This window comes from Struthio camelus, chromosome 1, assembly GCF_040807025.1.
Source record: "Struthio camelus isolate bStrCam1 chromosome 1, bStrCam1.hap1, whole genome shotgun sequence".
Classification (NCBI taxonomy): domain Eukaryota; kingdom Metazoa; phylum Chordata; class Aves; order Struthioniformes; family Struthionidae; genus Struthio; species Struthio camelus.
The window spans coordinates 137023709-137044908 of NC_090942.1; the positions used below are offsets into that span (position 1 = coordinate 137023709).

At 42.2% G+C, this 21200-nt stretch overlaps 1 protein-coding gene across 4 annotated transcripts in view; it reads left to right on the forward strand.

The window, feature by feature from the left end:
• The first annotated feature begins 8704 nt into the window (after window positions 1–8704).
• The window catches only part of MAP7D2 (MAP7 domain containing 2), an 83961-nt gene continuing 71465 nt past the window's right edge, over window positions 8705–21200 (forward strand). For 3 of the 4 annotated variants that reach the window (XM_068918192.1, XM_068918225.1, XM_068918241.1), the window contains exon 1: window positions 8741–8880. In XM_068918192.1, coding sequence (XP_068774293.1) covers window positions 8838–8880 — 43 coding nt within the window. In that variant the 5' untranslated portion in view covers window positions 8741–8837. Of the gene's footprint in view, window positions 8881–21200 lie in introns of all 4 variants that reach the window. The other variant, XM_068918215.1, reaches the window with a different exon arrangement.

Genomic DNA, 21200 nt, shown 5'->3' on the forward strand with positions numbered 1-21200 from the left:
AAATTGAATTCTTCTGGTCTGTAAAGATTTAGAGGAAAGACACAGCCGGACAATGAAGATCAACAGATAGTCGTGTAGGAAAGTTTGGGGTTGGTCTGCTATAGGAAACATTCTTGGAAGAGGATCATGCAACCAATAGTTTGAGTTTTGGGTTGGGATCAAGGGTAATTTGATTGATAAGACCTTAAATTTAAAAGTAAGGAACAAAACCGGGAAAGACTCATTTAATCTCCATGATAATAACATACTGAAAAAAAATATCAGAGGGTCAGAGCAGTGCAAGTGCCAATAATGATAAGAGCAGTCATTAGGTTACCAGAATGAGAAAGTACTGGGTGAAAACTCAGGGTGGCCAGGATGAAGCTATTACGCCTCTGCAACAACACAGAGGATCCACAACAACTGAGTCAAAATACAAAACTACCTAGTACAGAGACTTGTGGGAGATTAGCAGTTGTGACTGAAATATTGATATGGAAGTACATGCATTACTCAGGAAAGACAGGAGATAAAAGTAAAAGATGGTGAAATAGCATTATACATTAATAGCTTTAGAAAAGAAGAGGGACTGTATGCATAAAAATTCTGTTTGAGTCAAAGTCATTTAGTAAAAATACTCTACTGGAGTATCACTAAGAGTCTGCAGTATGCTAGACCGTCTGGGATTGGATTTAGATAGAGATGGAGATCTCGGTCATGTCATTAAGAAAAGAGAAGAAGTACCCCTAATAACTGTATAATTATGGGAGAGTTTAGGTCCCTGGATTGGAAGGGATGTGCTAATAGATATCTCTACTGAAGTAACAAGATATGTGCGAGTGCTATTGGACATTGCTATGAAAACTTTCTACTGTATGGCCAGCAAGAAAAACAGTCTTCATATGCAGAGTCTGTCTTGAAAACATTTTGACTACAGATAAGTAATTTCTATTATTTTTTACTGAATTGGAATAAAAATAAATTCCGAAATAGTAGAATGCCCATTGAACAGAAATTCTAGTTTAGCCATCTCTAAGAACATCAACATTTTTTCCAGCTAGTCAGGTTAGTTGCATCAGGTCATATCCCTGAGCTTGAAGTTAGAGTAAATAGTGTCTCTAGTAATTATCAAAACAAACTTTGGACAGTCCAGTGGGAGGCAAAAAAAAGGTAGATTCTCCAATTACAAGATATGTACTAGAAATGTAATTAGACCTGATTTTCAAGGGGAAGACTAAATCGTAATAGAGCTAGAATCCATGAAATAAACTAAGAGACTGAAAAAACAGCATTATGCATTTGGTATAGGTCTTTGCATTATTTCCACAGAATCTGTAATACTGATTTTTATTAACTTACTAGCAGTTACCAGATATTTTTATTTTGTATTTTAGTCTCTTTTTTGTTGGTTAGAGAGTTCTTCAATTACGTGCTCATAAATACTTGCAAACTACCTTCACTATGTTTGCTTAGTTATAACTCTTACATAATTCAAACCGAGGGGAAACAGCATGTCTCATGAATTGCTGATTCCCAGGGAAATAGAAAACTGATTCTTAATTGTACATGAGAGTGATCTTTAACCTATGTAATTAAGGTAAGTTAATGTTTGATTAACATCTGTTGTTTATTCAGGTTGTGAAATGTACTACAACTATCTAAAGACATTTCTGTGAAATTTCTGTAGAGAGTTATTTTACCTTTTTAGCATCTATATTTATTTATTTTTGTTGATTGTCTATACATTATGAATTAAAATATCTGATTTTTCTGTTCACAGGCAGATTATGTAATTGGTAATCACAATGAAATCAGTGGAGGGCTGCCTAAGGATCCATTTCATAAGCGACATTCTCCAAGAAGTTTTGTCAATAAAAAATTCCCCCCTCTGTGTTAAAATGTGCAGTATAGTGTTTTAGACCCATGGATTTGAGGTTCAGCTACCATTTTTCAAACACTGCTGGCTTCAAAAATACTGATCTCATTTTAAACAGTCTGTAAGCATCGATAGGCATATCCTGATACAGCTTGCTTTGAAGCAACCGGAGGAATCTCAGTGACCAGCGTTGCGTTCTTTACATTTGAATATGTCAGGTCACAGGCACGATTAAATGTTTAAATGATTAAATGGCTGTGAAAGTTAAGGAAGAATGAGAATCGATTATGAAAGTAAACAAAATTCTCACCATTTCCAATGTTCTTGCCCTTTCTTTTAACAGACGCAATCAGAATGCAACTTCTGTTTTCCTGTGCTGAGCACATTATTACATACATTCTTAAGTCACTGATCTTTCTTTTAATGTATCTGGGTCTGTCATAGATTCCTAATAGGTAAATTCAGCAGTAATGAAAGCAGTCCTAAACCACACTGACTTTCCTCCTCCAATTATTACGTCTACCCCAGAGTGCCATCTTACTGATAGCACTCAGAGAAGCTGAGGTACTGGGCTTTCTAGTCAAACGCAGAGGAGTTTGCATGGAGCATGCAACTGGTCTCACTTGCAGTGTGAGATTAAGAGTCGTCCACACACATTATGTAGCACTACACATAAATTTATGTAGTTGTCAAGATCTCCTGGCTTCTTATAGCTCCCTGGTCTATACATTCCAGGGATTTGCACCCCGTTGTGATCATGGCTTCCTGTCTTTTCAAGATGGCTTAATTTCTTGTACACAAGATGCTAGCTTAACCAAAACAATCAAACAAAACCAAATTCTCCACTGATTTTCTGGCCCAGTTCACCACTTTATGCATTATAGTTATTACTCAACAGTAACTAAACTAATCAAGTTAGCTACCACAATGCCATTTTATGGGTTCAGTCAGAGTAGAAATATCTTAGGATTCGATATTCCGTAACCTTGAGAACTGTTCATTAGTAAACCTGGCCATTCTTCTATCATATATGAATATTACATAATCTTCCTGACATGAAAAGATGTACTGATGGGGAAAGAATGTTCCTTTTCCTGGCAAAGTATACTGGTGCAGTTACACAAAAATACTACAAATAACTGCATATCCTTCAGGCAAATATCAATCACTTCAGCAGGTGGTGAAGAGAAACCTAGAAAACATTTCTATGGCTGCAGGGCAGACATTCTTTCCTTCCTAAGCAAGGCTTATCTTTTCTTGCCTCTCCCAGCAAACGCTAAGACTGTGTCACATCCTGTTAAAGCATGACAAGCTAACAGAGCTTTTGCCTTTTCTTTGCCTAATACTGAAGTAAAGAATCTTTTCCAGCATCTTGCCAGCACCAAAAGTAATCCAAAACGTGTCAAAATCTAACTTCTGGTCACAACCCCCAATGACACCTCGCCATGAATCTGCAAAGCAATTAATAACATGGCGCTTACGATTCAGGACTTACAAGGTTTTGAATTTGGAGGAGAAGATATCTGGTGGTAAATAAGCTATGCCTTATTTATGGGAGAGCTGGAGAAAAAATAGAAACCCTTTTAACGAAACATTGATGAAAAAATATCCAATTTAAATCAGGTATGAAATAGGTTTGTGTCGCATTCCACCACTGCTCGTTCCACTACTGTGCTTAGAAAAGCAGGGTGTAGGCAGGTCTATGTTTGTACATGACTTAGAACGCCTGTACCTTCAGTATATAGTGAAGGACAAGGTGATGAGAGACTCTGTCTCTTTCTCTGTGTTTTCACTTATTTTTGTGAGGATGACCCCAATAGTGTCAAAGCAGAATAACTCCAGCAGGACATGCTGAACCTCCAAAGATAAAGGTGAGAAGCAAGGGAGCACAGGCCCTGAATTCAAAGTTTCTTTGAGTATAAAATTGTATATGGTATAGGATGTTAGGGTAGACGATCTGTGATTTAACACAGTATAATTTTTTTGAATATATATTTTAATGTGGAGGAGGACTAATATAGCCTTGGCATGCTGAATGACAAATATAAAAACAATTCATTATGATTCATCCTGAAAATATTTTTAACATCAGGCTGATATTATTCATTGAATCACACCTCTCAGCTTTGTGAGTACATAAAAAAAACATTGGACAGATATAGTTCAAGCTTTCTCAGACTGAGCTCACATTCGTCATGCTCTTCAACCAAGGGAACTTTAAAGTAGTTGTTTAATTACAGGTATTGCATCCTTGGCTTCTTAGACAGCTAAAGACTAACAGAAATGGAAGCCGGGGCAAATTCAGCTTTATTTTTAAAAATATTCCTGACTAAAAGGTAGAAGTTGTTCTGAAATACCACTAGGACTTTTGGTTTTGAAATTGTGAGTGTTTACAAGACTAACCACCATTTTGCTGAAGATAGCTTCAGGAATGACACCGCCAGCCCATTTTATATAAAGTTCTCAAGCAACCTGGAAAAAGAGATTTTTCTGGATTATCACATTGCATCTAAGTTTATTGACTCAGTGTCCAAGAATTTTTTGGTAGCCTTCATGAGGAAGAATTCTTATTGGTCATTAAGTTCATGAGCATTTCTGCCACTTGCAAACCTAATTTCTCTAAAACTCTGTAAGTACAACTATGCTTTACAAACTATGATAGGGGAATCTTAGGAGTAACTATAATGTTATACATGCCACTTTTCTTCAGCTTTCTCCCTCAAGTGCTACAGTACTCTTTTGAACTTCTGAGTTGTGTTCTGTTTTTCCCAGAGGACCCTAGCACATCCAGTGCAGAAGAGTACTAGTCTTCAGATGAATTTGTACAATTTATGAAATGTTGTGGTGCAGGAACTCAATTTGTTTCAGAAGTTTTAAGAGCTATAGTGAACGTGGCACCGGAAATCTAGGAATTTTAGAAAAGAAAGGATGATTTTGCAGTTAAAGTAGCTAAACGCTGCCTTGGAGAACTGGATTTTGCATCTTTGGCATGCAGTTTTTGAGCACTGCTAGGCCAATCACTCTAACTGAAATATCCAGATAGCTACTATGCTATCTAGAATGAGTTTCATTCATGGAGGGACAGAATGGACATTAGATTAAGAAAGCAGAATAACAAAACCGATTAGCAAAAAACACCCTTCTGGTCAGTAGGCTCAGCACGACATGCCTTTGTTGCACCAGGGAGAATTCCTGCATTGCTACATAATTCATGCTTAAGAGCTGATGATAAATGGCTGGCTGTGCCCCAGCACACATAGCTTCTCTCTATCCATCTCCCTGCCCTCACAGGCATTGCTATGGTAATTGGCACTACTAGTCTTAAGGGTGAGGAGAAACTCCCTAGTCCTGTCCCTCAGCTCCCCGAGGCTGTAGCACTGTCAGATTATGTATTTCTTCTCCTACCACTCAATGGTAGAGCCTCACGTTGGTCCTGGTGACATGCCTCCTCTAGAACGATTTCCTTTAGTGTGATATGAAGGGATAGTAGTCCAAGGTGGGAGGAAGAGTTAGTGAGGGATATGATGCTCCAGTGAGGTGACATCTCCAACTCTAAGCATACAGGTACCAACTGTAGTCTCACCACAGGTGGGGAAGACCCTTTAGCTGCTACAGTTAAGAAAATCAGCCGGTTGTGTGAAGTACGGACAAAATTAAACAGCTCGTTACTTCCTTTAAAAACGTTCAAAATCAAAAGATTTCCCAGACTTCCTTTATCTGCCATAAAGAAGGAAACAAAAATATATCTGAAACTAGCTCCTGACTCCCAGGTGTATGTGTGTATACTAAGGCTTTAAGGTTGTAAATTACCCATCAAGTATGGTAGTTACAGAACCACAAAGTATCCAAAGTAAAATCTGAGAAAGAACAGTTTGGGTCTTGTTTCTTAGGTGCTGGTAGATGCATTATTGTATTAAACCCAATATTCTCTCCTTTAAAGCAATGTGTCAACCATTAGAATGTGAAAATATCAAAAAACAGTTACAGACAATTCCAGATCATTACTTTCTGTTCTTACTTGCCCACGTGTAAAGCACTACTGCTTCAACTTAAGAGGATGTCATAAAGTTAAATTCATTAACGATTACAAGGAGTGAAGATAGTGCAATGACAGTACCACAGGAAAGCTGTCATGGAAATTAATTAACTCACCTTCAAGGCACGTTTTGAAGAACATACAGTAAATATGACATGAGAGATCACACTTTACATGATGAAAATTAAGAGAAACATTGAAGAACTATACATTAATTAAACACCACTCATCCTTTGCATTGAATGAGGCTGGAGTCATGTGGAAAAAGTACTGTGTGAAGGTAATTTAGAGACTGTATCATAACACATACCACACATATAACTATACGGAAACTTCTTGTCTTGGGAGCTTTATGTCTGTTTAATGTTTTCAATATGGTTTTGCCAAGTTGTCTTTAAAACTGTGTTTTCCTTACATGCAGCCAGACTCCCAAACTGAGTATTAGTGAGGTTGTGAGCCAGCCATCGGGGTAAATTACAGTCATAGAAGACTACTTATTTTTCCATGTGACGTGTTATACTTACAGGTTTCTTAACGGCTTGTCACCTTTCATGGGGGGGAGGGGACATTCTCCTGTGGTCCTGTCTGTCCTTCACCCTAACCTGCCCTAGTGCTTTCCCCGCAGATACCCTTCTCCAACCTCCCCGGGCTATCCCTAGCTCATGCCTGTATTTCTGCATCTTTTCCTGTGTTTTTGTACCTCTCATACCCATTTCCTGTTTTCCTAACTCCCAGTCTTGCAAACTCATTCTCTATTTCTATTCCCTCAATACTAAGTCTCTGAAATTTGCACTGAGGCCAGCTATTTCTTCCTCTGTGTTCCCTGGACACCAACAGGAGGAAGATTAAGATTACAGGATAGTCATCTTTTTGGTTTAATTGCCAAAGGAGCCTCTGGGAATCAGGAGACATCCATACAGTATGACATGACATTTTTTTTTTTTGGTAACATGAGCAAAACAACACAATTTCATTTTTAGACAGGTAGAATAATTTTAAGTGAAGCCTTTTGATATAAGTTTAGCCTGAGAAATAGCTGCCATGGCAATACCAACTGAAATCATTTAAATCTGGTGGAGTTACAAACAACTAAAATAAAGTCTTTGAATAATTATTTTTACGTGCTCCAAAAAATCCTAAATCTGTCAAGTTAAAACTTTTTATTGAGGTATGCACACCCAAACATGAGAACACCACTTGAATGTACTGATGAAAGATAAATTGTTGACAAACAAGTCCCAGCAGAATAATTTGCGCTTAGTAAGAAACAGCAATTTACTTGGAGACACATCAGAAATACCAAAAGCAAATAGTTTAAGAAAAGCTTAAAAAAAACCCCACTTTCCTCCTCCACCTTATGTTGATTATAGTCTATATTTTCAGCTAAATAAGAAAACAACGGGAATATAACTGCCAGACCAAAAGAATAGCACAAAGGGAATAGGAGGGAAAAGGAGGAGGATTCAAAAAGTCTTAAATTTTGACTTTGGTAAATCAGAATTGAAGATCAGGCAATAAGATATTTGGCTTCTAATTCCAGCTCTAGCAGCGTTTCAAAGCAGCGGCGTTGGAACAGCCAGAGCTGCCTGAAAGCCACACGCCTACGTAGAGGCTGCGTACACTATCGCCACGCTGAAGGCTGTCCTGACGTGGTCAAGAATTCAGAGAAACAAGGCAGGAGGCAAAACAAATTTGTGAGCTGTGCATTACAACGTTCTGTCTTTTGACCACGAGCACACATTTATTTAAGGGAAGGAAAAAAAGAAAGCTTCCCTCCAGTTCTCCTTCAATCCTATTCTAAAACTGAATACAAAATGATACTGCCATTGCAGCGCCAACCTGTTTCGGGCAGATTTATTGCCAGACCGGGACAACGCAATGACCTTGGGGAGGAACAGTTAGAAACGCAACCAGGTGAAGATACATCTGTGTCTCTCTCAAGCAGCACACCGCTGGCAGGTCGCGTGCCTAGCTAGGTAGAAAGGGACCGATGGCGACGATACGCCCCTGCCTTCAACCAGGGCAACGTCCGAGCGGGAACAGCTCACCTAACTGGCAGCATGGAAAGACCTGGGGAAGCGAATTGCCAGGACAGACCTCCCTGAGAGCCGGCGGAGCGCGTCCTTTAGCTCTCCTCGATAAAACTAACTAAACACGCCACACACTCAACGTGTGGACTAGGCCGTGTAGCCGGGTGGCCTGACACGACACGCTCAAGCGGGGCGCGAATCCGCGACGGCAACGCGGCAAACGCCAAACGCAGCGGAGGAGCCAACGGCCGCCGCCGGCCGACCCCAGGCGTTTGGGGGGGGGGGGGCGGCGTACCAGTGAGCCCCCATTTTGGCGAAGGGCGACCCCCGGGCGGCCAGGCCAGGCCGTTAGCTCCCGGTGATGGCCGCGCCGCTTCCCCCACCACCAGAGCCACGGCCGCAGCCCCTCCGCGAGGCGAGACAGGGCAACGCCAGGCGCCGCGGGGAAGGAGGGCGGCCAAGTTTCGGGCATACTTCTGCCGCGGTTCTTGGCTGCCCTGTTCGTAGCCCCTGTTTTCGGTGCTTTAGCGCACACGAAAATTAAAAAAAAAAGAAAAAAGCCTCGGCACCCCCGACGACCACCGAGGCGGGTCGGCGGCCTGCGAGGCTCCCGGCGGCTCCGCGTCCCCCCCCCCCCCCCTTCCCCGCCGGGGCGGAGCAGCGGCAGCACCTGGCGGCGCGGGAGCCGCCGCCGCCGCCCAGCGCGGGCGGGGGAGCTCTCGCCGCCGTGTGGCACCAGGCGGGCAGCCGTGCCCGGCCCCGGCCCTCTCCCCCCCCGCCCGCAGCGCGGTGTCAGGTGCCGCGGGGCGGGCAGTGCGCCTGTGCGGCGGCCGCTGGGCGCCGCGGAGGGCAGCGCAGCCCCGGCGGCGGCGGCGGCGGGACGCGGCGAAGCGGCTCTCGCCACCGGCCGAAGAAGATGGCGGAGCCGGGGGCTGCGCGCAGCTACCCCCGGGCGGCAGGTAGGGGACGAGCCCAGGTGCGGGAGGGCGGCGGTGTGCCCGTGCCCGCCCGCCTCCCTCCCTCCTTGCCTCCCTCCCTCCCGGCCTCTCTCGGCGGCAGCGGCGCTGCCGGGCGCCCTGCGCTGCCTCCCCGCCTCGGGCCGCGGCTGCCGGAGGCACAAAGGGGCGAGGGGCTCCCCCCGCCCGCCCAGCCCGGCAGGTGGCGGCGGCGGCGGCAGGTCCGGCCGCCATCTCGGGCCGGGGCCGAGGCGGGTTTTGCGCGGCGGGAGCCCGCGGGTGCGTGAGGGGCAGCAGGGAGGGGGCGGCGGCTCCCCGGCGGGGGGTGAAGGCGGGTTGTTTTATTGCTGCGCACGGTGTTTTCTTTGTGGTGCGGGAAGCGTTTGCCATGAGGGAGCTCGCGCGCGCCTTCAAACCGGACGGGTCGGGCTCGCCTGGCAGATGCCTGTGCGGCGCTTCAGTTTCCCAACCGCTGGCTGCGCTGCCAGGGAGGGAAGGAGGGAGGGAGGGAGGGAGGGAGGCAGCGTTATTTCGTCCTAAAGTAGCGAGCTACGAGGGAGTGATTCCTAAGCCTAATTTTCTGCGGTGTCTGGGCCTGCCTATGCCGGTTGGCCAACCTCGGTAGCAAACTGGTTAAGCTGGTATCACGCCTGAATGTGCCTAATTGGGAGCCCCTGTGTAGGCATGGCTCCTTTTAAGGTCCCTCCTCGTTGCTCTTCCACAATGAGCATAACTTTAAATCTCTGAAGGTGAAGCGGGGGTAGGTGGGTGCACGCACACACGCAAGCGCGCGCACACACACACGCACACACACGCACGGCTGATGCGGTGGAGCCCGCGCTCCGAAAGGCTGCTCTGCTGGAAGGTGCTGCGCGTGGAAAGTTGCGTGGGATCGAGGCCTTCGACACCAGGAGGTGTTAGAGCTAAGGTCGGTGGTTGCAACCGCAGCCTTTCGCCTCACGTGTATCCATAAGGCTGAGTCTGACTGCTGTGTCTGCACATGGCCTCTCCCTGATTCAATGTACGAGGTGAATGGTGATTAAGGAATTAGGCAGCTATTCATTATACTTTTACCTTAATCATCTGATATGGGGCTTTTGCTTTGCGGACAGCAAACCATCCGCATCCTTGGGCAGAAGAAAGAATTAACTTCCTTTTTTTTCCCTAAGCCACTTTAGTTTCTAAAAGTGGCTTTACAGTTACTTTGGGAGATAAGGAAGTACTATTATCCTAAATTTATGGGGTGGGAAGATGAATTTAAGTCTTTAACCTCTCTGAGGTTACGCTGTCAGGAGCCAAGGATGGGGCTAGGAGCGTTTCTATTCCTCTGTCCCTCATGCTCCTGCTGTGCTCAGCAGTCACATCTCCACTGCAATTTGTTGAAGCTGAGTAGTCAACTCTTCTGGGTCTTGGGTGTCCGGTTTTTCATATTCCACTGTGGAAAAGAAGGAGGAAAACAATTACTGTACAGAAGTCATATTTGTGATTTCCTCCCCCCCTCCCCCCCCCGCCAAAGCATAAGAAGTCTGCATAGTATTTGCTTGCCTTGTCCACAGCCTTTTAAAAAATTCTTGCGTTTTCTTACAGTATACCTTCTAACTGCTGTGACAAGTGTGGCAAGAAAGCTTCACTCACTGTGTAGACCAGGGCATCATCTATCTTTTGCCATATATGAGCTTGGGAATCCGTGGAAAAGGCAGCATGTGGTGTTGTAATTAAAGGTGGTTTCAAGAGGGACATGTGTTGTAGAGCATGGACAGATCTAATCACTTCTAGTCAAGCATCACCATTTGAACGCTAATGCCTAAGCACTGCAGTACAGAGTGCTCTCAGCCAAATCTGTTACTTGAATCAACTACTAGTAGATAATATCTGATGCACTGGGAAACAATTGTGTGCCTGGTACATTTACAGATAGCGATGTGGATAGAATTTGAGTCTGTTGTAGCAGAGCATGAGACTTTATTCTCAGGTCCAATTTACCAATTTTGTAGCCATCACAACAGTTGCTAATGCCATTTGTTAGCAGGGAGTGTGGAACTCATGCTCTCTTAATTTGCACGTTTGTTTTTGCATCTGTTTCTGGAGTCCTTGCCTTGTTCACAGGGATAAGGAGAGTCGTTCCTCCGTATCCTCAAATAAAATGCCCAAGTGTCAGGGCGTTTTGCTCAATGTGTTGCCCAAGTGTCAGGTCGAACACCTGTAGCCTGCATCCCCTTTCCCAAGCTTTGTGGTTCTCTGGCAGCATCCGAGTAGAGTTTTGATTTTTAGGCATCTCCTGTTGAGGATACTGCTAGGATGGCAAGCAGCGTGAGGCACCAGATTTAGGATGTCCATCACTCCATACGCTCTACCAAGATAAAGTTGTAACAAACAAGCCCTTGGCAACAGAAGGTATTTGCATCTCTTGACTGTTACAGGAAAGACTGTTGTTCCGTGGTTTTATAATTAATTCTGCAAAAGGGAGTAGAACTCCGTGGCACAAGCAAATAACGTTTGCAGACCTCCAGTGTTTTTATTTGCCAAAAATCAAAGCAATGGCAAACACTCGAGATGCTGGAGCTTGAGAAAACAGTGCATGAATTTTTTGTAAGGGAAAGTGTCAGGTGACTGAAACGTAGGCGTTATTGCTGCTACCGTCTGTAGTAGTAGTAATTACTAAATAGCATTTGAAGGACGAGCTACTCGGTACTGAATCGCTCATCTTCCCTTTTGTTCTCCAGTGAAGTTTGCTTAACGTATGTATCTTGCCTTTGAATTATAGAATTGGAGATATAAGGCATATCACTTGAAATGCACATATTATGAAAGCGAGGCACCGGAAAACTTTAGAGTGTTTATAAGACTGTGCTGTACAGTGTCACATACGTCCTTTTGCTTTGGTGGCTGCCATATCCATAGCAGTGCAAATACATCAGGGATGTATTTTATATTGGGTGATTATTTCTTGCTATGCTAATTGAAGGACTGTGTACATATTTAATATAAATTAAACTATATTTCCTGCATATTGATATTGTATGATGACTTACATAGTGAGGCTTTTTTTCTCTCATGGATAAATAAAATACTTATTAATGAAACAATTATGGCTTTCTTAGCTATAGTCTTTAAATGTACAGGGAGCAAAACCAGCAGGAGAAATCCTTTTACCTTTTAATATCCTGTTCATATCTGTCAGTCATTTTTCTGCATCCTTAAAATGCATTAGTAAGACAAATAAAATGTTTTAGTTATGGATTGTTCTTGCTGTGTTCAGGTAATAGGATGTGGGTTGTTGTTTTTTTTTTTTTTTTTTTTTAAATATCCTTCATGTGTACTTCTCCTATGCTGGAATAGCCCACTGTCACCATGCTCAGTAGCTTTTTTGGCTTTTCATTTCCAATTGTTTTGACATTCCTCATGACATCCAGTTTTTGCAGCAACTCTCTGACAGGCAATTCCAGTTTTTCTGCCCTTCATCTATGTCTGGCTCAAGCTGTCAAACGGATCCTAGAAGCAGTTGTTTTCATTTTAATTTCTGTACCCGTTTATGTGGTGAAATAAAAATATATGACTTGTATAGAATTTCTATAAATAAGTGCATTTTAGAAAGCATGAGGAGAGGGGAAATAAAACTAATCAGGAAATTCGTACACAGCATGGAAACGTTACCTGCATCGAGTTACAGCTAACTCAAGTTGTCTCCACCCCGTTTTCCATCTTCCTTCTTTACGTGGCTGTCACAGTCTTTCTCAGCCTGATAATCTCAGCTTTCATGAGTTTTGTATATCTTCTAGGTTCTATTTGATATAGTTAGCTAACATGTGATATGTGTGTGACAGATTATACTCAGTTCAGTAGACTTGCTGACCCAAGTCATTGTACAACAGTATGTTAAATGCAATTGTTCCTTTGTGTTACACACCCAAATTTACCTTTCCTGTGAATCTCTTCTACTGGCTGGGAGAAAAACCTAGGTAAAATCTGAAAACAATGGGGAAAAAAACCACTGTAACTCAGCAAGGGTTTTTGCCGTCATGAAAATACAGTTCCTTCAGTACTGGAATGTTTTTTTTTAAACCAACATAATTTGAGGAATTTACATAATTTTTGAGTTATTTTCCTGTAATTGATTTGCATTGAGTATTTCAGTCACAGAACTTGATACATTCGTTGTGCCTTTTCTATGATTGGAAATAGAGCATGTGAGAGTATGGTTATGTTTTAGTTTTCCCATTATGTATATTCAAACACTCTATCTGGTGAGTTAGTACTGCTTAAGTAATTTAGTGATCTGCCTATCAGATTGATGAAAAAAGTCATCTGAAGACTTAGCTAGTCAAAGATTTATTATACAGCATGGATTTATTATACAGCATTTTAGATACTTAGAAATACCTGCTGCTATGGTTTATCTCCATAACTATGAACGATGCTGATGTGTGTGGGTGTGAAGATGAGAGGTAAGTGGATTTCACCCAGTGGAAATGTCTTATCATTAAAATGAAGAAAAAATAAAAAGGAAAGAAACTCAAGATTATTATTTTGTTGTTTAAAATACTGTAACATGTCTCACGGACTTTGCCTCAGTCATTCAAATAATAGCTTTCATTTTTATCTTCATTTGTGTCACCAAACTGTCAAGATCCTAAAACCCTAACACCTAGTACCCTATCTACAGGTCTTTCTGAGTGAGTACTGTAGGGATCTTAGTAAAGTACTTCTTGTTTGCAATTAAACAGTAATTAAAATGTTTCATATAGAATTACTTTTGCTTTTGAATTATCTTTTGTATTCTACATATATGAATACATATTGCATATACATTTCAGGCTTTCTGCATAATTAATTAAATAATACATTAAAATATCTATTGGTCATGTTTTAGGTGACTTTTCTTCATTTTCTTCCTGTAACTCTTGAATGATCCACAGTAGTTACACTTTTGTTTAGCTATTTAATATTTATCTCCTCTGTGATACAAAATCTAGTTAAATTTATTCTTTTCATTTATTGTATTATTTGCTTGTATCGTTTTTTGCTTTCTGGGTGCCAGATTAGAATGTTTGGAAGTGTTTTAGCCTAAACTCTGGGGCATCAGTTTCTCTTTTGCGCTTGAGAATCTAGAGGGTTTTGCTACTGTCTTTATGTGTATATGCCTGGTTTTATTTGGTCAATAGGAAGCTGACCACTGGTGTAGTGTTAAGGTGCTGCGTTCAATGCCTGTTTTGTTGACTGATAAAGATTTTCTATGATCTTTGGATTAACTTCAGTTACATGGTATCTTGACTCTTTGCTTTCTAACTGGTTTTCAGTGTGAATGCCTGAAGCGGGAGTGACTAGAAACATTCCTCATGTTGTCTGCAGCTTCTGGTGTCACTGTGATATCTGTTTGCTTAGAAGTCATTTTACTTTCAACTGTTTGTTTGTTTCTAAATGTGCCAAAGTTTGTTCCTTCACTTTGGTTGCATGTTATTTTCTTCGTATAAATAAAGGTACCAGTAGTCAACTTCCCTTTTTGAGGCTTCACTATTATTAAATTAACTCCTTTAACACATGGAAAAAGTCACTTATTATGTTCCACTGTAGCATAGAGGCCTCTGTACATTGGGCCAATTTGAAAAAAATGCTATTGAGCTGAATTTCTTGTAGTAATTCAACAGAAGAGATCGCTTCCTCTGCATCATATAATGTTTTACTTTTCCAAATTTACTTTTTTTTCCCTTGTGAGAGTAAGTAGGTTTTTGGAGCAGTCTGTATTTGAATTCTGGATTACAAACTCTCCTCTCCTTGTGCCTTGAATATCAAAAGAGATAAAATTATGTTTGTTCCAACTTTTGAAGCCAGCCCCTTCACTAATAATTAAAGCTGTTGTTTTGTAAAGTCAGTCCTGTGTGTTTACATTTGCCTTCCAAGAGTACTGATCTATTGAGTATGTATTAACTTGGTGTTGTGTAATGGGCATCTCTTAGTCTAGGGTCCCTTCTGAGTAGGTCCTTCATGTCAGAGTTGTCTGCTTGTTGACTCTTGTGTTCACATTAATGCATCTACTTGCACGGAAAGAGAAATTGGTTTTGTGCCCCATCATGGATCAACGTTAAACAACTATTTTAGAAGAAGAGAGTATATGGAGCTTCCTAAATCTACTTTTCTTTGTTTGGTTTTAAGTGATTTCTCTTAAATGGTCCTTCCCCCCCCCCCCCAATATTGATACTGATAACTAAAAGGAGGCTTTAAAATCTTATCACTTGCTACTTGAGGTTTTGATGAGATGGAACAGGATGTGTTGGATAAGAGTCCATGTTAGCACATATCAGTTTGTGGATGCCACTGTAAAAGCATCTTAGAAATCTTCAAGAAAATAACAGTAACGTTAGTATATCTGATTGTTTTGTCTGTTTTAATGCCAGTTGCTGGAGGGCATATTGTGGTTTTGCTTCAATTGGGTAAGATCTGCTTTATCTTCCTTGGCTCAATCCATATGAGTTGCCAAATGACTTGGCTTATGCCAAGCAGAAGCTAGCAGAGCTATTCTTTACTGCAGAAGAACATTCATTCAAATATTTCTAGTTTGCGATTAATTTTGGTTGTAGGTATGGTGGAATGCTGAAATTCTTCATGTGGTTTTGATCAAAAAAGAAAGATACAAGTTTTCTTAAAGACAGCATGGCATGCCTGGGGATGTTAACTACAGAAAGAGTGCTGAAGTGATCTTTCACCACCCAGTCAGGGAGTGCACCGCTTCTCTCTTTTTGTTGAGCGGTCAATCAAGTGATAGTTTGAGGAAAAGTCCAGCCTGAGTAAACTAGGCTTGATTATTTAGTTAGCATAAACTTTCAGTAATTAATTGTATTGTAAGTTAAATGAAACTCCAATCATATGAAAGAAAAATATTTTCATGTGGCGTATAACACAAAAAGGGCTTTTCTTGTGTCCCAAAAGGAAAAGTAAGATATTATTGCAGTGTTTGTCCACACAGCATTACTGTAATTTTAAATATTTCAAGTAAAGATTTTTTAAGTTCCTTTCCCTCAGGAGGGTGGTACCAACTAATGATTCTATTCAATTGAATAGACAGAGACTTCCCTTGGTAAGGTGGGAGCAGATGGCTTGGACTGGGATAACCTGATAAAGCATGCTAGTGGGCAGTAGAGCAGAAGCTCTTGTCGTTCGCAGTGGAGCTGCTTTTGGAAGTACTTTCTTTCTCCCATCCAGGGCTGCTCACCTTGCACTTTGCTGGTAGTTTTCACTCCCTTTTGCGCTGAATGTGAAACTCAGGTGTATGTGTGTGAACACGTTTGGTGTCAGGGAAAGAAACCTCTGGCAGCAGACTGGAAAAGTGTCACTGTGGTTCTGAAAATGCTGATAAAAAGAAAGCTAGACCAATTAACTGTTTCCAAAAATAATATTAGATAGGCTGGTTTTCCTTTAACTGTCCTAAAAGGAGTTGGGAGCAGGGCCTTAGTTTTATTCTTAGTTTCTTGACTTTTAGTACTGTGCTTCAGCCATAGGGCATCTTTTCCCTTACTCTAAATGATCTATTAATAGTTATGAGCATTTCCATTGTGCTTCGTGGGTTTAGTAAAGCAAAGTGCTGTGGTTAAAAGCAAGTATGGCAATTTTCAGGAGTCATAGGAAGTGGTTTAATGGTGCAATGAAATAAATGGGTGACCCTCCTTTGGCTTAAACAGATTGTTCATCAGGTTTTTGAAAGAGGATGCTTCGTTACAGGGTTCTGTTCCAGGATGTATTTCCTTGCTCTTTGAGGCCAGCTTATGGCGCTGAAAGGAAATGTTTGAATGGTGCTTAGGAGATAGATTGTTTAGAAAAAGTAATCTACAGAAAGGATGGATTTTGTGCCATTATCAAGCTGTGGTGCTGAAGGAAAATCTGAAACAGGAAAAACTGCATAGATTATCAGAGACATTTCTAAGTAATGGGAAGAGAGTTTGTTTTTCAGAATACCTTTTATAATCCAAGGATAATCTTGTATGTTGTCCTCGTTCCTTTTTTTCCCCTGAGGTTTTATACTCTCTATGCTTGTACCATAATCTCTAACTGTATCTGCTCTGTATGAGCCAGCAATGTTCTTGTGGCAGAGAAGGCCAGTGGCATCCTGGGCTGCGTTAGGCAGAGTGTTGCCAGCAGGTTGAGGGAGGTGATCCCTCCCCTCTACTCAGCACTGGTGAGGCTACCTCTAAAGTGCCGGGTCCAGGTCTGGGCTCCCCAGTACGAGAGCGCCATGGAGTTCCTGGAGCGAGTCCAGCAAAGGGCCATGAAGATGATTAAGGGATTGGAGCATCTCTCCATGTCCATATGAGGAGCTGGGGATTACTCAGCCTGGAGAAGAGAAGGCTCAGGGGGATATTATCAATTTGTATAAATACCTGATGGGAGGTGTCAAGAGGACTGGGCCGTACTCTTCTCAGCAGTGTCCAATGACAAGATCAGAGGCAATGGGCACAAATTCAAACACATGAAATTCTGGCTGAACATAAGAAAACACCTCTTTACTGTAAGGGTGGTTGGACTCTGGCACAGGTTGCCCAGAGAAGTTATGGGGTCTCCATCCTTGGAGATATTCAGAACCCCAGACATGGTCCTGGGCAGCCTGCTCTAGGTGACCCTTCTTGAGCAGGGGGGTTGGACTAGAAGATCTTCAAAGGTCCCTTCCAGCCTTACCTATCCTGTGATTCTTCCTTTAAGTGTCGTATTGCCAAAGGATGTGTGAAAAAGAGTAGATGGCCTGTCTTTGAATCCTGTTTTATTTAATCTGTGATGAAGATGCCTGAATGATGTGTGAATGGAACTGAAAGTTGTGTTGTACAGTACAAGCGCATTCACTTTCAAATCCAATTTTTGTCATGACAGAGTTGTTTGTAATGCCCGAGACAAATTGAAGACTGTAAAGGAAGTCTTTGTACAACAAATGATCCTTATGATGAACGCTCCCTGAAGTGTGGTGACAGGCTTATAGGCCATGTAGCCCCTCAAAAGATACTTAGAATAGCACAGGTAATGTTCTAGACCACAGAATTCTCTGTGTGTGTAAAACCCTTGCAATGTGTCAATCTTCTGTTGGCAAGCTGGTTGCTGAAAACGATGCACCTGTGCTATTGATAAACTGACAACCTATTACATTAGCTCTCCAGCTTTTATATAGTGACTTTGTTTGTGTCCTCCCTTTAATGGTATTTTCCTCCTTGTCCATTCCATTCCCATCCAGTTACCCCTACCTACAAGGTCATAAGGATGGCTGTGCTGTGTCAGAGCAGTGGTGTGTCTTCCCCACTGCTCTGTCTCCCTGGGTGGCTAGTAGAGGACCACTAGCGCAGAGTGGAGGTTGCATCAAGCATACTGTATGCTTCCTAGCCTCACGCACATTACTGTCCGAGCAATGACTGAGCTAGAGGTGTTTCCAGAAGACTTGGATATATCCACACGCTCTGGCCTACTCCACCCTCCAGCTCTGTAATGGTCCCTCGTGCAATAACTCACACTCTGTGCTCCAGCAGAACTGACTATCTTCCACCTAGCCTCAGGAGCAGAGGGAGAGAAAAGCATGAGGCCGGGGGGGAGGCTGGGCCTATCAGATGGATGCTGGCAGGCACAGGTGACCTTTCTCCAGCTCACCTGCCTTTCAGAAATGAGAGGCTAAAGTAGCTGTTCATTTTTCTTCTGGCACTTGTGGGGGAGATGAGGAAACTGGGAAGAGGAAAAAGGCAGAAAGGAGAAGAAAATGCATTCTGTGCTATTTAACCCCTGTTTCAGACATTACAGTTCAAAAATGGAGAATCGCCATATCAAAGAACTCTTTGAAAAATCAAAGGTAGCAAAAAACAAGTAGGCTGAGGAATGTTTTCCCAGTCTTCAGAGCAGTTATCAGTTAACTGGTGTTGCAGCATGGTATACTTCTTTAAGCCCTAGGCTGAGAGAATTAGAAGGAGATGAGTCCTCAAGATGCTTTCCTAATGGTCAGTTTGCACTGAAATGGATCCAGATAACTGCTGGTAATGCATATGTGCTAAGGAACTGCTACGCTTTAAGGTAGTGCTTAGAAGACATAGTTTTTCCTTGTGGTTCTGACCTTCAGTCCTAATGGTTGAGAACTGTGGGACTTGCTTCTGAGAAGTAGTGTTTTAGGCTGATTATACTCTGCAGTCCTTCATAAACCCAGACAACTGAAGGAAGTCTTAAGGAAGAAAACTATTAGAAGAATAAGGAAGAACTGTTCAGCAGCCAAAAGCTAGCTTCAGTTCTGGCTAGATTTGAGTGCGTTTGGGGTTTTCTTTACCCCCTTTTGTATTTTTGCTTTCTGTAATAGAAGGCTTTATAATCTAGTCCATCATCGTGTTGTGCCTTGCCAGAACAAATCAATCCAGCTTATTCTTCTCCTTTCAGCATCATTCAGTGAAAAGGTGCTTTCAGGGTTATCTGGCAGATGCTAGGTGTTCTGGTTTTTAGGTAACAGTGAGGTATATTTTTAGTCATTTGTAGGTAGAGTTTGAGTGACTCCCATTGAGTAAATAGTTTGGGGTCTTCGGGAATTGGGAATGCACTTTAAACCAACTTGTAAGGGCTGATCGTGTCATGTTTGTAGATGAAAGGCTCTTCTGGCATGTACCAGCTAGCACTCCTTTGGCAAGGTGGTGGGGAAGTTGGCTCCTGGTTCTAGGATTATCCAAACACGTTATGCTAAAGTAATCTGCCCTTGAGTCTTCAAATCGGGTATCTCTTCACTTTGTGGTGGTAGCTGATTTTCTCCTTTTGGTTCGGAAATGTTGAATCACATCAGTGAAAAGGTACTAAAATGAAAGACAGAAATATTTCTGGCTTATGGGTAGATAATCCCCTCCTCTCTGTACAGGAACAATTCCAGAGTTGTTAAGTATTTCCATGTTTGTTTAGGAGAACTTAATTCTCAAATACCATTTGTGTTCTCATGTAATAAGTCTGGACACCGAATTTTCCCTTGATAATTTTTTGTCAGTAGTATTAATCCTTCTTGCCAAGGTAGAGAAGGTGTGCGTAGGCTGATGTTTGTGGTTAAATACAGTTAATTTTCTTTGTCCCATCACCTGCTACCCCAAGTGAATCCATTCCTGGTCCTGCTGTCAGTTCAAGTGTACAGGAAGGCCATCCTTCTCACATGTGCATAGACCTGCTTCACCTTCTTCCAACCTTTCTCTTAGAGGAGGGGATGTAGTTTTGGCTGACTCTTCCTCCCTTCTGCAATATTTATTGGCTTCTGTTACTTAAGCCAACTCAGCTTGTTCATCCCCATCCCTCTTTTACTTGCTCTGGGTAGGCAGGTTTTTCAGCCTGACTCTTATCTTTTGATTTGTATCTAGGTGTGAAATAAAATTCTAGAGGAGTGCAGGATTCCTGTGCGAGTGCTAACTTTCTCTCTGCTTCGGTGTATGGTGATGTGGGATTTCATATTCAGCAGTACTTTGTTGCTGTTATCAAACAATAACCTTTTCAGTACGGGTGTGTCCTGAACTTTGATCTGAACACAGTTAGTCTGTGTTTAATCGATCCTGGCAAGGAGCTCCATAGTCAGCTGCCCGCTGCTGAGTGCTCTTTCCTCTACATCTGATAAATGTGTCTTTCCAGTGAGGCAGGGTTTGTGGACAGGTAATCTCTTTTTGTTAGACTAACTGCTTATAGTCTAAACAAGCAAACTTCCTCACATACAGGTCTGGAAAAGGAACAGTTGCATCCTAGTTCATGACGTGTAGAAGTGTCCAGAGCAGAAAGGAACCAGGGAGATGGATGCAGGGAGCCTTGAGGAATAGAGAAATCTCAGAAGCAGCAAGTTGCCAGTCTTCTAAAGTCACGGGATATTGGGACCCAGGTTTTTTATTAGGGAGGACATACAGCACCTGTGATGTTTACTTTGCCTTAGGTGTGCTGCAGTATTGCAAGCACTGTTCAAGGTGGTTTTGTAGCTCAGAACAGGTTCTAGAAAAGCACTCATTAAGAAGAAGGGGGTAAAAGTTTAGATGTCTAATTTATTTTGAAAAATATTCCCCTATGGTTCCTGGATTTGCAGGGTGGATGTAGCTACTAAATTTCAAGAAACATTGACTGGGTGAAATTAAGGCAATTCTCTCGATAAATAGAACAAAGTGTGAAACAGCAGCTGCTGCTGGCCTAGTATTGCTGTTTGTGGGTTTTTTGTATCTGTGTCCAAAACTGCTGCAGTTCTTGTTCGCTCTTGCCTAAACTAATGTAACAACCGTGACTATTAGGTTTGTTAGCCAGTTATATGGGTGCAATTCCAGATTAGCAAAGGAAAGTTAAGCTGGTATAAAAGTAAATAATGAAAATACTTTTCG